This window comes from Aethalodelphis obliquidens, unplaced genomic scaffold (assembly GCF_003676395.1).
Source record: "Aethalodelphis obliquidens isolate GAN/ISIS:26980383/991018 unplaced genomic scaffold, ASM367639v1 scaffold1, whole genome shotgun sequence".
Lineage (NCBI taxonomy): Eukaryota > Metazoa > Chordata > Mammalia > Artiodactyla > Delphinidae > Aethalodelphis > Aethalodelphis obliquidens.
The window spans coordinates 82,346,718-82,364,278 of NW_020837945.1; the positions used below are offsets into that span (position 1 = coordinate 82,346,718).

The following is a 17,561-nucleotide window of genomic DNA, read 5'->3' on the forward strand; positions in this document are numbered from 1 at the left end:
GGGCTCTAGAATGCAGGCTCAGTAGTTGTGACGCACGGGCTTAGTTGCTCTGCGGCATATGGGATCTTCCCGGACCAGGGCTCAAACCCATGTCCCCTGCATTGGCAGGCGGATTCTCAACCACTGTGCCACCAGGGAAGCCCCAGACTTTTTAATAAATGGTGTTTGACTATGTGGAAAAAGATAGATGCTAGACCAGTATTTCACACAGTACACCACGATAAGCATCAACTGGATCAAAGATTTAAATGCACAAAATAAAACCATAAAATTACCAGAAGAATAAGAGAACTCCTTTAAATCTTGAAGTAATGACAGTCTTTCTAACTGATTCAAAAATCCAGAAGTCATGAAATAAGACATAAAAGTCATAAAATAAAAGATAAATACATCTATATAAAAATCTTAAAACTCCTGCATGGCAAAGGCACCATAAGCAAAACAAACAAAAGACTAACTGGAAAAAAAACTGCAACTCACTTCACAAAGGGTCAAGCACTCTAATACATAATTTGTTTCTATAAATCAAGGAGACCAATAACCCAATAGAAAAAAATGCCCTTTTTCAGGAAAAAGTAATACAGATGGCTTTTTAGCGTATAAAAGAACGTTCAACTTCATTAGTAATAATGAGTACAAATTATAGTTGCAATGATATATCCATTTTTTACCCATCAGATTTTTACATATCCAAAATACACTTGATGGGGGAAGTTGTAGGGAAATAGGCACCCTCATACATTGCTGGTAGGAATAGAAAATGATACACACCTATGAAGGGTGATATGGCATTTTCTATTAATGTTGCTAATGTATTTACCTATTGGCTCATCAATCCCACTCTCTGAATTTTTTGGGCAAATATATTTGCACACATACAGAAATGATATATGTCTGTATTATAACATTGCTTTTAAAAGTAAAAGATTGGAAATAACCCAAATGTCCAATTATATGGAATTGGTTAGATATTATTGTCCATCCAAACCATAATATGCCAGGAAGCTATGTGCTGCTATGCAAAAGTCTCCACTACATACTATTAAGTTCTTTTGTTTTAAGCACAGTGCCTAGTAATGAACATAGTGTGCTGACTTCTTTGTAAGAAGGGGCAAGGTATATATAATTGCATTTGCTTATATTTTCAAAAAGGGGCACTGTAACTATTAAAAGCAGTGACCTATGGGAGGGGAAATCAGGAAACCAGGTAAAGAGGGACATGGGTACAAGCAAAAATTGTCAATTTTATGAAATTGAGAATTTCATAAAAAATTTTATAAAATTTTATAAAAAATTCTTTTTTATGTCGTTTTGATTTTTGAACTACATGAAAGTACTATTTTTTAAATGAATACATAATTGTGCAGATTCACTGTTGTAGACATGAAAGATTTTCAAAATGGATTTAGTGTATAAATTAGGTCATAGAAATAAATATAGAATAATCCCAATTTTGTCTTTCAAAAAATCACGTATCTATATGGTCATATTCTTATATAATAATTTCCATAATGGGAAATAGGAAAGATTTAGCCACAAACAAGTTTATCACATTGTATTTAATAATGAAAATCTGAAAACATCCTAAATATACAATAGGCATTAAAGGTGACATGGGGTCTGTGGAATATTTTCAATCACAAATAATTACATTATAGAAAAATATTAGTGTGAGAGATTCACAGTATGTGAATATATATATACATATATATAGTGTATATAAAGCAGAGTATACAAGATAACTCTGTTAAAAAAACAAAGTACATGCTGGGGCTTCCCTGGTGGCGCAGTGGTTAAGAATCCGCCTGCCAATGCAGGGGACACGGGTTTGAGCCCTGGTCCAGGAAGATCCCACATGCTGCGGAGAAACTAAGCCCATGTGCCACAACAACTGAGCCTGCATGCCATAACTACTGAAGCCCTCGCGTCTAGAGCCTGTGCTCCGCAGCAAGAGAAGCCACTGCAGTGAGAAGCCTGCACATGCAACAAGGAGTAGCCCCCTCTCGCCACAACTAGAGAAAGCCCGCACGCAGCAATGAAGACCCAACGCAGCCTAAATCAATCAAGCAATCAATCAATCAATAAAAGTAAATGCTTAGAAAAATTGGGGGAGGATACACACCAGGGTATTTGTTAACTGTGGTTTCCCCTGGGTAGTGGAATTATAGGTGCTTTTTGGTTTTTTCTTTAAAATGGTCGGGATTTTCTCATTGCTGTACAACAAACAATCTCTTCTAAAATGAGAAAAAAATAAAGCACTAAGGAATTTTTTTAATGCTTTTTTAAAAATGATGCTTCAAAGTTCATTTCTAAGCTACCTACAAAAGTCACCCACCTGAAAGGAGAGTCTGGCTAAGTAAGGTGGGCTATCTCCATCTACTGATGATAAGGAGAAGTAGAGTGAGGTCTTGGTCCTAAGCTGAGATGTCTTATTCCCTCCTTCCTCCTTTGAGTCTTTCTTGACCACAGGGTGTTGGCCACCATGCTGGGTCCAATGGCTCTGCCCACCAGTATAGGACATCAGACACTGCAACAAGACAGGACCTGCTCTCACCACCACTGCAGAGAATCCACTGGTCCAACCACTTGCCTTCTGGTACCTTCCAGCAGGTGAGCTAATAAAGCTGCTGGGCTGGAAAGTGGTCGGCAGGCAACATGGTGGATGAGGTGGCCGGGGCACAAAGGTTCTCTGGGAGGACCAGTTCCTGGCCCAGGCCCAGGCTCTCCCTTAACTGCTTCTGCTTCAGCCTCCCTGGCCAGCCATCCCAGTCTAATCGCTGAGCCCCTTAAAAGGAAGGAGTGGTTTCGGGGTGGGGCATCTCTTAGGCAGGCCGCCTCCAAAAAGGCTCGGGTGAAGAGGTGGGGTCCGAGGCCCAGGCAGCCCCCTAGATCCTTCATGTCTCCTAAGAATTTATTGTAACCATCTCTTATCTGGACTCCTGCTCTTGGTCCCTGCCCTGTCCCACCTGTCTTCCAAGCCCCTGCCATCCTTCTTGAAATACACCTAATTATTTTATTCCTGGGATCAAAACATTTTCTCCAAAATCAGTCTTTCTCAAACTTTCCCGCTAAAGGACACCAACATCAGACAAAAGAAACGCCTCCAGTTCCCCCAGGGGACCCCTCAGCCTGAAGTTCCTGCCGGCACACCCAAGCTCTCTTTGAAGTCTTCTGTTTTCTCTTACAGATTCATGAGAATTCTGCATTCTATTGCATGATCTATCTGAATTTCTTTTAATAGGAAGATGTCTAAAATTATTCACCTCAAGGAAAACTGATGCTCCTGAAAGAAATAATGTGTTTATCCAGAGGCTCAAATATCCTCACTGGAACAGTACCTACAGCGTGAAATCCAAACTCCTGTCAGGCAAGGATCTACAAAATTTGGCCCCCACAAACCTTACCGCCTTCCTCCTGCTACTGCTCGCTCTCCAGTCGCTGGGCCACCGGGACTCCTGTCATGTCCTGATTTAGGTTCTTCCCAGCACTTCTGCTCAGGCTCTTCCTTCCTGACCCCACTCTACCTGCTGACGACCCACCACCCCGAAAGGCCTCAAGGGAGATCGAATGCCACCTTCCACATCACACCCCCTCCGGTGGCCCTGACAGATGCAACGTGAGAGGCAGCAGGCTCCTGCAGAAACAGCCTGTGCTTTGGGATCAGAGGCCAGCGTTCAAGTCCTGACTCCCAGCTCTGGACACTGGACAAATTATCTAACTGGTCTACTTCTCGCTTGTAAAATGGGGAATAACTGTGCTTCCCTCACAGGGCTGTTACAGGGATTAAAGAAGACTCAAGCAACAGTGTAGTGCCCAGCACATGCTCCCCTCCACTCCTCCAAATTCCTATAGCAGTCTTTATACCACTCGTGTAAAGAGCAGGTGTTCACATAGCCGTGCTTTTTTAGAATGGCTTATTTCACCCCAACAGATCAGTGGTTCCCAACGTCCCAAGGAAGCTTCTTGTATTACCCCCATGATCCCATGGCTTGAAAGATTTTGGTGATTAAATCAAACACACTGATTGAAGTGTATCCCGCTTTTCTAAGTTCTCTGTCCCATGAAGCTTTCTGAACACTGAGAGCTGTTCCCAGCCTCCCCTCTCCTGCGTCACTTGAGGGACTCAGAGCAGGCAGCCACCCACGGAGACCGTAAACACCTCGAGACTGCAGCTCCGTCTCCACACTTCCCACAGCACCTTACTCAGCACCTGCTCTAAGAACACACCTAGTCACTGCTCGCGCATAAACAAAAAGTTCCACCCAGATGACACTGGGGGAAGAGCCCTGCCTAAATCAGCCAGTCAGTGTAGAGAAAGGGGGCATTCTTACGGGAGGCAGGCAGTGCTGGAGACCAGCCCTTCTCCTCCCGCCCCCCACCCGCCCCGAGCGGCACCCCCAGGCCTACCAGCTGGCCTCCAACTTCAGTGTGTGAGCCGATTAAAAAGCACCCTCTCTTCAGTGTCTGGAAACGCCTGCAAGGAAAGTTTGCTCCCAAAGTTGGCTTTTGACTAGAGTCTTAATAAGAGGCCTCAGCAGGCTGTGGCTGGAGAGACAATGTCACTTAGAGAAGCAGCTTGAAGCGGCAGTTAGGAGAAGAATTATTTTAATGAATACATTTCCTTTCAATTGTATGGGAATATCAAGATCCCATTAGAATAGGGAAGCAATTAGAACTAATAAAGATGAATGCGCAGTGCTCGGTATGTGCAGAATAACAAGCTGCCAACAAAGGGGCTCCGGAGAGCCTGCTCTAATCCAAGGGAACTGGCGGCCAGCAGAGGGGAAACAGCTCTGTTCAGCGGCTCAAAGGCCAGCGTCCCGTGCATTCTGGTCACGGCCAGCAAATGGTGCGAGCGGGGCCTCGAAGGTGGGGGTAGATGGGCCCCCGCCCTGGCCCTGGCCCGGCCTCTGGGGGATAGAGATGGGCCGTTGGCAGCCCCTTGGCGACGGCCATTCAGACCAGGGCCCTGGCTCCCCGCCAGCCTTGCGCCTGCCCCTCGCACTGGGCCTCATTGTGTCCAGGTGGCAAATGCCTTCTCGCCAACTTTCCTTCAAGGTTTACAGAGCGGGTGGGACAGTGGAGGAGGGAGGGAGAAGGGGGCCCTGTGCCCCCTGCATCTCTCCCCTCCCCTGCCGGCCAGGGTCTGTTCCTCCTCTGGGTCGGGTGTTATGTTACAGACAGTGGTGGGTCACAGGCAGCCAAACACAGGAGTACTGTTGCTTACACAATTGCTCTTCAAACAGTAACAAACAATTTTCATTACCCAAGTCAGATCGAATCATCCGCCTGGCCATCCTGCTTCAATACCAGCCACACATACAGAACCCAGGGCTTCACACTCTGCCCATTCTGCTGTGACAAAACTGGGCTCCATTTTGCCCCCGGCCCAGGGACGTGGGACAAAGCTCTTCCTCTGATCCCTTCTTTGAGCCGGATCAGCTGCACGGCTATCAAAACTGTCAGGAGAAACAGAGAAGACACAAGCACCTATGCAGTTTGGGGCTCACTCAGATCTGGAGTGAGACGTTACTCAGCATCTGTGTGAAGAAGGCACTCAGGAGCTTGGAGGAATCCATTGACAAATTTAGAAGGAATCCAGCAAGATAACTCTGGCTTCCCACCAAAGCATTCACTAGCCTTAGATGGAGTGTCAGGACATGACATTTCTTTATTTAATCTTTTTTGGCCAGACAGTTTTTTCAACCAGGAATGTGTAAGCTCATTCCAAAATGTCTGCATGAGAGGCCAGTGACATTCATTACTGAGATTTTTCTACCAGGTCTCTTAGAGAAAAAAAAAAAAAATCTGTAACATTTTATAATTGTTTCTCAATGGTAGAGCATTTTAAAAGTGTGTTTACATTTATAATCCTACTTGAATCTCAAAACAACTATGGGGACTGGCAAAGCTAAGGTTGTCAGGCCTAAAGATGAGGAAACAGTGGCCCAGAGAGGTTAAGTATGCCGTGCAAGGTCACAGAACGAATGAAGGGGTCGGGACACCAGAACTCAGGTCTTCTGACCTGGTTCAGTGCTTTGTTCTAGGACGCACCTTTTCTACATCCACAGGGTGCCAGACATTTCCAGGATAACTCATCCTGCAGTTCTGCTTTTCCAGTGTAACTCCCTTATCCTTTTCCTCATACTAAACTGTGCTAAGCACTGTAGGCTTTTAAACACTGTAGTCTAGGCTACAAAGGAGCATCCTTCAGAAAGGTTTCCGTCGAACAGTCATCAAATTTTGTTTTGCTGCTACCCCGCACCCCCTACCAAAGAGATATACATTTCCTCCCTTTTAACAGCTTAGGTAAGGATTGTTTCAAAAGTCTGCCTGTCCAGTGTGAGGTCGGCACAATCAAAACTGGCAAATGATTGTCTAGGTCCCTTTCAGTACAAAACATTGTAGCATCCAGGGGTTGGCAAGTGGCAAAGCAAAGCCATTCACCTTTCATACCCTCATCACCTCCTATACCTAAAGGCCTATTCATTTAATTTTTGGAAACTTTTCTACATGGTGACTATAGTTAATTATATTGTATTGCATGCTTGAAAGCTGCTAAGAGAATAGATCTTAACAGTTCTCATCACAAGAAAAAAAATCTAGTAACTATGTATGGTGACAGATATTCACTAGACTTATTGTGGCGATCATTTCACAATATATATGAATATCAAATCACTGTGTTGTACACCTGAAACTAATGTTATCTGTCAATTATACCTCAATTTTAAAACTTCTTTATTTTTATAATTTTTAAGGTATTTATATACCATGAGATACACAGATATTAAGGGTACAGTTTGAAAAGTTTTGACAAATGTATATCTACACCCAAACCAAGATACATAACATTGCCATCCCCCCAAGAAAGTTCATGCATATCCCTTTCCAGTCAACCCCACTCCAGGCCTCCACTGTTCTCATTTCTGTCACCACAGATTAGCTAAACCTGTCTTGGACATCAGATTAACTGGAATCATATTGTATATAATCTTTTGTATCTTTCTTCTTTCACTCAACATAATGTCAGCCAGACTCATCCATGTTGTATCAGTAGTTTGTTCCTTTTTTTTTTTTTGATGAGTAGCATTACATTATTGATTCAGTTTTCAAAATCCAGTCATATTACTGCTAATTTGCCCCTCAAAATTCTTTCCATTCAATGTATCTCCTGCATGCTCCTTTCCATGCATCTATCTCCTCTGTCTCTCCTCAGCAATACTTGAACTGAGAAACATATGTAAGTAGACTATTTTACCTCCAGTGATGCCCTTTTAGGTAGGAGTGGTTCTACCTTCAGGAGAAACTGACAACGAGGCAGTCCAGCATGGTGGTCATGAGCACAGTTTTCAGAATAGACAGATCTAGGTCCTCATTTCCAGTCTAGCACTTAACAGATGGGTGGTTGGGGACAGGTGGTTTAACCTCTCAGGGACTATTTTCCCATTTGTAAAATGAGAATAATAATACCTTCCTAATAGGGATTTGTGAGGACTAAATTATATTGTACATAAAATGTTTCTGTTTATATTCTACACAATAGAAACCAATAACAGCCTCAAGTTAACCTATAATAAACATCCTCCTGCTTCATTCACACACTTTCAGCTTCTCTAAGTCATAAAGTATAAATGGGTATATACTTTCAGAAGTTTTTAAAAATGAAGAGTTCATGATTACATCTAGAAAAGTCTAGGGACTTCCCTGGTGATCCAGTGGTTAAGACTCCTAGCTTCCACTGCAGGGGGCACGGGTTCTATCTCCGGTCAGGGAACTAAAGATCCCGCGTGCCGTGGCCAAAAAAAAAAGTCTAACTGTCATATATTTACTTAACATAAATGCTATTTCCTCTGGAAAAAAGTAAAGCCTTTCATCATTTGTTCAGTGACAATTACATACTGAGTGCTGACGCTGAGGGGCTCTTCAAAAGAGTTAGGGACATAGCCCTAGCTTTTAGGATGTTTGGTTTTGGAGGGTAATAAGCACAAAAATAACTATTATACAGAGTATGGTCAATAATAATGATAATAATTAACATCTATTAATATAGTGGTTAAGAGCATGGTCTCTGGAGTCATACTATATGATTGAAATAGTGGCTCAGTCATGTGATGCTGGGGAAGTTACTTACCCTCTTTTTGTGTTATTTCACTTGTAAAATGGGGATAATAATACCACTTATCTAGCAGGGCTGTTATGAGTAGATGAGTTCATACATGTAAAAAATTAGTACATTATCAGCACATTAAAAGTATGCAATAAATAATAGCTAACAATTACTGAACACCACGTGCCAAGCACTGTGTTAAATGGTTTACACGCATTACTTCACATGATCTCCACAATGTTCTCTCTACTATTATGCCCATTTCACTCATAAGGCAACGGAGGGAAGGAGAGTTCAGGTAACTTGCCCAAGATTACATAGCTAGTAAATAGCAAATTCCATAGGAAAGACACATCTATAAAATGGGGATAGTGATAATAGTACTTACCTTAATGAGAATTAAACAAATTAATATTTGAACAACAGAACAGAGCCTAGTGCACAATAAGGTCTATACAAGTGGGTGTTAAACAAATACAAATTGCTATGGTGATTCAGAAATGGCAGTAAATAACTTCCATGCATGGAGACTAAGGCTTTGGAAAGGTGACATTTAAGCTGAGCCTTGAAAGGAGGGAGAGAAGAGGAGAGGAGTGGAGAGGAGGGAAGAGGGAGAGGGGAGGGGGAGAAGGGAGGGGGAGAGGGGAGGAGAGGAGAGGAGAGAAAAGGGAGGTGGAGAGGAGAGAAAAGGGAGGGGGAGAGGAGAGAGGAGGAAAGGAGACGGGAGGGGAGGGGAGGGGAGGAGGAAGTAGAGGAAGAAGAGGGAGGAGGAGGAGAAAGAGGAGGAGGAGTTGGAGAGGGAGGGAGAGAGGGAGGGAGAGAGGGAGAGAGACAGACTGGTAGTGGGAGAAAGCTCAGAGTAGAGTAAGCAAAAAGTAATGGGACTAGTTAAGTTTGATTAGGTAAAAAGAAAAACAAAACTCCCCTTTCCTCCAATCAGTTACTATTTCTGCCAGCTGTACCTCAGTATATCTTTTATCATCTTCTTTGACACCCCCCCCCCCCCAGAATCTGCTATCCTTACCCCCTCGTCATCCATTTTACAATATTTATGGAGTGCCTCTATGTGCCAGGCACTGTTCTGGGCACTGAGGATATAACAATGAACAAGACAGGCCGAGTCTCAGTTCCTATTCTGCACTATAATAATACCAATACTCCAAGCTGGATTCCCAGCTTTTGGTCAGCCCTACTCCAATCCATCCTCCACACTGCCACCAGAGAGACTGGAAAGATACAGATCTGGTCCGGACACTCCCTTGCTTAAATCCCCCTGTAGTATGAATTCCCATCGTGTTCAGAATAGATTTCAATCTCCGTAGCATCCTGTTCAAGGCCCGTCACTAACTGTCCCGCACAGCCTTATATCTCAGCCTTCACCTTCATGCACTCCGCACTAAGCTACAGTAAATTACTCAAAATCTTAGATACACACATAGAAATAAGCACCTGCTGAAAGTTCGTGGCTGGAACTCCATCCCTATTTCATCCTTGTACACTGAAACCTCAGAAAAGCCCTGGTTACCCCCCTCCAGCCTTCAAGTCTAAAGAACAGCGCTGGCGACACACTCCTCCACAGCCCTGGCATCCTGCGAAGGCTGCGCTCACTCCCACCCCAGCGGGAGCAGTAAAAGGAGGGGCTTCGCGGGGCCTCGGGGCCGCCATCTTGGCTGAGTTGGCCGGAAGTGGTCCGGCAAATCGGCTTGCCGGCGCGCACTGAGGCTGCGCGGTGGCCTCGCCGCGCTTCTTTGGCGCCGGCGGCGTTGCGGCCGTCCCGAACCCTCTGCGGTGCAGCCCGGAAGCCACTAAGTCCCCTCTGTCATCTCTCCTAGTCCTATTCCAGCCGTCCCAGCCGCTGTCCAACCCCTCCGCCGGGGTTTGTGCAGCGGCTTGCACTCCCCTCGGCCAGTGTACGCGCTTTGCACCTGCCTGCCCGAAAACATGTTGTAGAAACCAGAGAGCGGGGGTCTGTCTCCCTATCCCTCGGGCGGAGGGGGAGATGGATGGTGGCCACGACAGTGAGACCCAGGCCCTGACCGCCTCGCAGGAGGTGGCCCCGAGCCCCCTCCTGCAAGAGAGCCTCGAGGAGGACCTTGGTGCTGTAAGGGAGGAGGAGGCTGCGGAGCCCTCCATCACCCTGAAAGTGCGAGGGCTTTGGCAGCCAAAACCTTGGCCCGGCGCGAGGCCCGTCTCCGTCTGGATCAGACGGTGGCCGAGTTGGTGCAGTTTCTGCTGGTGAAGGACAGGAAGAAGAGTCCTATCACCCTCTCCGAGATGGTGAAATACATTATCAGAGACTTAAAGGATCTGTTCCCTGAGATCATCGCAAGGGCCGCAGAGCATCTGCCGTATGTCTTTGGTTTCAAGCTGAAACAGCTTGACCGCAAGCACCACACTTATATCCTGACCAACAAACTAAAACCTCTTGAGGAGGAGGAGGAGGAGATGGCCCCAGACTGGGTCTTTTAATGATGATGTTGGGCTTTATCTACATGAAAGGTAATAGCGCCAGGGAGGCACAGGTCTGGGAGATGCTGTGTCGGTTGAAGGTGCGTCCCTCAAAGTATCACCCCCTCTTTGGGTGCCCGAGGAGGCTTATTATGGAAGATTTCGTGCAGCTGAGATACCTCAATTACCGGCTTGTTTCTCACACCAATCCACCGGCATGTGAATTCTCTTGGGGTCCCCGAAGCGACCTGGAAACCAGCAAGATGAAAGTCCTGGGGTTCGTGGCCAAGCTCCATAAGAAAGAACCCCAACACTGGCCAGTGCAGTACCGTGAGGCCCTGGCAGACGAGGCTGACAGGGGCAGTGTGAGGGCTAGGGCCAGGGCTAATGCTAATGCTGGGGCCGGCATCCACCCCTGGTGAGGGCCAGCCAGAGGTGGGGCGGGGGGAAGTTGGGTATAAAAGCTACTGTCTGAGTCATAAGTAGACTAGGTGGGGAGAAGGTCGTTATTTCTATAGCAGTTGTATTTGTGTAACTAGGATTTAGGTTTTGTATCTTGGTAAGTTTTGTTACGTTTAATACACTTAAATTCATGTTTATAAATGAGATTGGTCTACTTTTTCCTGTAGGATTTTGTTGTAGAGTTTTGCTGCTTTTGTAAAATTAATTGAAAAACTTTACATTTTATTCTGTGATCTTGAACAAATTATGCAGCACTGAATGCTATACTTAAATGGTTTGAAGGAACTCACCAGTATGATGATCTGGTACCAGGGAAAAATATAGCTGATTGGTATCTAGCTTTCCAACAGTTTTTGTCTACTGTGCAAAGAAAAAAGACTGACATTTAACTCTGTTTGCTTAGTTATTGTAGTAGCTGGGGCGGGGGGGGGGGGGGGAAATGCAATAAATTAGAAGTATAACCTGGTACACTTAATAAACATTTGTTAAGCATCTTTTGTGTGATGCACTGTGTGGGTATTTGGGGATTAAATGCTGAACAAGATAAAGGTCCTACTTTTCAGAACTGGACAGTAAGTAAATAAACCAGAAATTACAGTGCGGTGAGTTGAAGGCTACAGAGGGACACCCAACCCAGCTGGGGTGATTGGGTGAGGCTTGCCTGAGGTTACCTTTAGTCGGACTTCAGGGTAGGGAGGGAGAAACAATGGGGTGGGTGGAGAAGAGGGGAAGGAAAAAAGGAAGAAGAGTTGTGGGTGGGAGATGGTATTAAAAATTACTTAAGATCATAGATGCTCCTCAGTAAGATGGGAAGACATGATACATGGCAGATCTGGAAAACATCCAACCTTTGCCAGTGCCCTTGGTCCAGGGCAGTTTATTACAGTGCACACGTAATGATGGTGACTGTTAGCATTTTGGTCTTCTCCATTTCCCTTCTCTCAATCTCTACAAGCTTTCCTCATCTACTAAAGCCCTCAGAGACCAAATACTTTTTTTTTTTTTTGGCGGTACGCGGGCCTCTCACTGTTGTGGCCTCTCCCGCTCCGGACGCACAGGCTCAGCGGCCATGGCTCACGGGCCCAGCCGCTCCGCGGCATGCGGGATCTTCCCGGACCGGGGCACGAACCCATGTCCCCTGCATTGGCAGGCGGACTCTCAACCACTGCGCCACCAGGGAAGCCCAGAGACCAAATACTTTAACAATTCTGGAACGGTATGTAGTGTGGAGGGCACGTGTGATGTTCTCTGCTGCCAAGAAATCTTCAAGGGCTCTCCCTTGGCACCAGGAAGCCCCGCACTCTCATCCGTGTTTCTGCTTGCCACTTGCCACCTGCCATCTCCCATTAGGAGGAGAACTGTAAGGCATCTTTCACATTCTTAACTACCCATGAAGAGTCATCTTCGAAAGCAGCTTGAGCCTCTGCAGTGGCTACCACCTTCACTCTGGGGATGAATTCTGTAGAATGGGTACATAGAGGAATAAGGAATCTAGAGGAGTGGTAACCAAACCAGAACTGGGTGTAGGATTATGAAACCGTCCCCTTACAGCTGCCATATACAGAAGAGCTGCTTTCTTCTCTCTTTACTGCTGGTTTTGTGGGTGTGTGTGCTTTCAGTTGCGTCTGAATAACATACCTGAGTATGTTAGGGTTAGCATGGAATACAAATACTTTGGGACACAGGCCCAGGGATCCAACCAATCGCAGTGAGACCAAAGGTTATAAGCTTATGGGTAAAAAAGTTCACTGATGATTAAAAATATGATTTCTGGGCAATTTATAATTCATTAAACAAAAGTATTGGGTACCCACTATATGCCAAGGACTTTGCTGGGTTCCAAAGATTAAAAAGGGAAAACCGTCTTTACCCTCAAGGAGCAATAGTGATAATTTCTCACATTTGCATTTTCTCACAGCTGCGGAGAGGTCAGCAGTGTGTGCGCCTGAGGGTCTGATTACTTGGCAATTTGCTTACAGTCACTTGGCAAAAGACAGCACTAAGACTAGAACCCAAGTCCCTTGCCTCCCAATGTGTTTCATTCTAGTACATTGTTCCCTGTGTCTGGCTTCCAATATATTGTATGTGGTTTTATTTATCACAACTCCAAAAATCAAGTGAGGCATGTGTGATTATTGCCAGTTGCCACTGCAGTCCTTATGGGAGTGAGTAGAGTAGAAATACTTCCCATTTCACTGTCAGCAGAGGTGACTTTGCTGAAAGTCAGACATATATTTCACAGCAAGACAGGACTAACAACTACCATTTATTAAACATCTGCTATAGGCCAAAAGCATTTCCCCCCTACTTTTCACAACCGTATTGCAAAGTGGGTATTACGAAATACCTCCATTTTACAGATATTAATACTTGCCATTTATTCAATACGTAATATAAGCCAGCTTTTCAATGCTTTACATATGTTTTAATGATTTTTATAACAATCTAACAGGATAGATATTATCTGTACCATCTTGAACTATGCACACTGAAACTCAGAGAAGCTGTAAAATTCTCATAGATGGTATATGATATAACAAGGATTGGAACTGAAGTCTGACTTAGTCAAAACTCCACACTTTTGGGGCTTCCCTGGTGGCGCAGTGGTTGGGAGTCTGCCTGCCGATGCAGGGGACGCGGGTTCGTGCCCCACATGCCGCGGAGGATCCCACATGCTGCGGAGCGGCTGGGCCCGTGAGCCATGGCCGCTGAGCCTGCGCGTCCAGAGCCTGTGCTCAGCAACAGGAGAGGCCACAGCAGTGAGAGGCCTGCATACCACAAAAAAAAAAAAAAAAAAAAAACCTCCACACTTTTCACTGTCTTACATTTCCTTCTTCTTGGGACTCCTTTCAGGCTTGGGGACTCGTGTTCTTTCTTCCAAACATGACTGTCTCTCTGGAGATGCAAACAAGGGTTGTATAAGCAAGGTAATTATGACAAGACCCTGGCCTGTGGGAGGGTAAAATAAAGTTGGAGAATTATCTGTGAACGTTGGTCCCAGCTCTGCCCACCCCCAGTGTTGTCAGAGTGCTGACTACGTGTAGAATGTGTATTTTTACTCAAACTCAGCACTTTTTGCCCTTGTGGGCCATGTTTCCTAAATCTTCTTTAGTCTGCTCTCTCCACTAAGCCTCAAATTAAGTCTTTCATGCCATGGAACAATCAAATAACATTTCTGGACCTGCAAATATGATTCCCAGCATTGTTTCCAGATGGTACAAAGGGCTGGCAGAACTTGTACCCTTGCCTCAGGATGAAAGACCTCCCATTTCATAGATGCCATCATCAACTTCTCAGAAGTACTGAAAGTGTGGCCTCTGGGCCCATGTGTAGAGCAGACATTGGCCATGGTGAGGGCAAGAGATGAATTCTCCTGTTGCTTATGGTCATTCACATGACAGAAAAGGAAGGCCTGGATCCCTGGTCTCCTTCCCCTTCAGGCACAAACAGAACTAGATCTTCCTGGGTGAAACCATGTGGGTGGGAGAGCAAGGAGATGTCGGGGGACTGATGGCAGATGGATTACTCCAAATCATACGTACTATACCACAACTAGATAGCAAAGCCAGTAAAGGGAATTCCCTTGAAAACTATAAATGAAGCCTTAGACAATGGGAAGGTCTCACTCAGTTCAGCCACAGACTCTGCAGGGATTTTTCTTTTTCTTTTTTTGGCTGCATTGGGTCTTCGTAGCTGCGCACAGGCTTTCTCTAGTTGTGGCGAGCCGGGGCTACTCTTCATTGCGGTGCGTGGGCTTCTCATTGAGGTGGCTTCTCATTGCGGAGCACGGGCTCTAGGCGCACGGGCTTCAGTAGTTGTGGTTCGTGGGCTCTAGAGCGCAGGCTCAGTAGTTGTCGCACAAGGGCTTAGTTGCTCTGAGGCATGTGGGATCTTCCCGACCAGGGCTCAAACCTGTGTCCCCTGCATGGGCAGACGGATTCTTAACCACTGCACCACCAGGGAAGTCCCTCTGCGCCACCAGGGAAGTCCCTCTGCAGGGATCTTGACGTTCACCAGAGTCGGGACTTTTGACCCACTGGAACTTGGAGAATGGGTGTTTGCAAACAGGCTCCGGTGAATTACAGCCCCAGCATCTAGCAGGCACATAGCGCTCTGGAGGTGGTAGCTCATTTGTAGCCCCTGCAAACCAGGCCTCAGTGCACAGGCTCAATCACAGCTTCCACCTGAGATAATTATGCCTCATGCCTTGGTCTTGGTGGCAACTGATGCTTGTGCAAATCATTCCTCAAATTGTGTAACCCAGCAGAGATGGCAACAGTTACCTCCCAGCAGAAATATAGTGTACTGACTAAAGAGGTTAGGTATTCTGAAAAGCGTCCCAATCAAGGCCTTATAAAAGTCATGACTATGTGACCTTGAACAAGGAATTCTAAACTCTGAGGACTGAAGCTCTAGGAAAGTTTAGATTGGAGGGTGATTGGAGTTAGTGGTTAGCTACAATCCACACCCACAACACATCCTACCAGCTGACTGCAAACCCTGCCAGTTCCCGGGCTACTCATGACTGATGACAAGATCAGCCAACAATTATTAAGCCTTATCTGTCAGGCACGGTGCTAAGTATGATAATCAAATTGGCTCATGCATCTACACAACACCCCCATGAGACAGATTCTCCATTTGCCATCATCACAGTACTGTAGGCAAACCACAAAGAAAGAAGAATTCCTTTCATTGTGTCAATGCACAAGTTAAAAGACTTGCCCAAAGTCATGGCATAGCTAGTGAGCCGCAGATCCTGAGCATGAACCCGAATCTCCTGGGTTCTTGCTGTAATTCCACCTTGCCGGTCTGCAGAAGGTTCTCAGGGAGCAACCAACCTCCCTTTGGGAGAATGGGGCTGCAGGAGAAAGAAAGAAAACCTGTGGGCCTGCTCATTTATACCATAACCTAGAGCGCCCACAGTAGAGGCAGTGAGGCAGGGAAGGAACAATTTGGCTTCTCTGATTGCAGGGTTTGGGTCACCAGAAGGGATGCAAACTGGGAGAGGAGCCCACTTGGAGCAATGCTGGCTCAGGGCACCAGCACTGTGGTTCCTGCAGTGGGGGAAATAAATGGTGCCCAAGACGCAGAGGGGTGTCAGCACAGTGAGAGACCACCATGAGGACAAAGGAGTCTCCTACGGTGGAAAGCTCCTGGCCCCTGGAGCAGCCAGATCTGCATTCCACGCCACTCTGCCATGGGAGAGTGTGTGCCTCCACCTGAGTTCGCTAACCCTCTGAGCTTTGGTTTCCTCGTCTTTCCAACAGAGAGATTGCTGTGTACCTCAAAACACTGTGAAGATGACGGAATGAGGGAATTACTAAGCGCCTAGCACAGGATCTGGTCACGGTAACTAGTGTTATTATAAACTGTATTCACTCATTCAACAAACACTTATCTTCTGTACATACCAGGCATACATCCTGGTGGTGAGCTTACAGCAGAGAACAATACAGACAAAAATCCTCGTCGTCTAGAGCTTACAGATCGGTGCAAGGAGACATAATAAAGAAGCACATTACATAGCATGTCAGATGGAGATCTATGTTGGAGGGAGAAATGAAGCAGGAGAGGGGGAAAGAGTGCTGGGAGGGTGTGCAATTTTAAATGGCCTGCTCGTTGAGACATTTGAGTCGAAACTGAAGGTGAGAAGCAGGAAGCCCACAAGCTGTCTGGGGGGGACCAGGGAGGAGGGGGTGCCGGCAGATGGAACAGTGAGTATGAAGGCCAAGGGTGGAAGCAGGCCAGGCAGGTTCTGAGAAGTAGCTCCTGCAAGCAGAGTGAGTGATGGGGGAGGGCTGAGTAGAAGGAGACGTGTTCCTTCTCCTGAAGGAGCTTGCAGAGCTGGCACAAGTACCTAAAACAAGGAATAAACACGGATCTGCACCCAAGAGTCACTGCCTGGGTTCAGCAGGGGAAGAAACCACAGCAGCCTTAGGCAGCAGAGGCTTCCACTGGGCCGGAAGGGGAAGGAAAGAGATATTCCTTATTCATAGCTTTTGTTTTTCTAATTACAAATGCTTGTAGTGGAAAATGTGGAGAGTTCCATAAAAATATAAAGAAAAGGAATTCTCTAGAATACTGGCACCCAGAGGCAACCATGGTTAACAGTGTAGTATGGTTTTATGTCTATCTCTAGTGTATTCAGTTTTCACCTGCCAAGGGTATAAATGATTTGTTGCTACTTTAACAGTGAGTTACAATGACACTGAGCCGCACTCCATGCAATATTTCCCTCAAATACTTCTGGGAGCTCCCAGTGGGGCATCTCAAATGATGTCACAAATCCATCTATCCACAGCAGTCACCGTGCGGGGCTTACGGAGGCCCATGAAAGGAGAGCTTCTGCTGGAGGTGGTCCCTGTGGAGTCCTCAAGCATCCGTGGCTGCTGCCTCCTCGGATGCCCCCAGTGTTCTAGAGGGATGCTGCAGACACGGATAGAGTGTGCTTCTCCCCAGCTCTGTGTCAAGAAGTGTCACCTGGGTCCCACAGCAGCAGTGCCAGGGACTCTCCAACCTCCTCAGGAAGCCTGCTAGT

At 46.1% G+C, this 17,561-nt stretch overlaps 1 protein-coding gene across 1 annotated transcript; it reads left to right on the forward strand.

Annotated features, from left to right (window-relative positions):
* The first annotated feature begins 10,051 nt into the window (after positions 1-10,051).
* MAGEF1 (MAGE family member F1) lies at positions 10,052-11,438 on the forward strand. The gene is given in 4 exon segments (XM_027109954.1): positions 10,052-10,075; positions 10,077-10,242; positions 10,245-10,547; positions 10,550-11,438. Coding segments are annotated over 4 exon segments (924 nt in total). The 3' UTR covers positions 10,981-11,438.
* Positions 11,439-17,561: the final 6,123 nt, after the last annotated feature.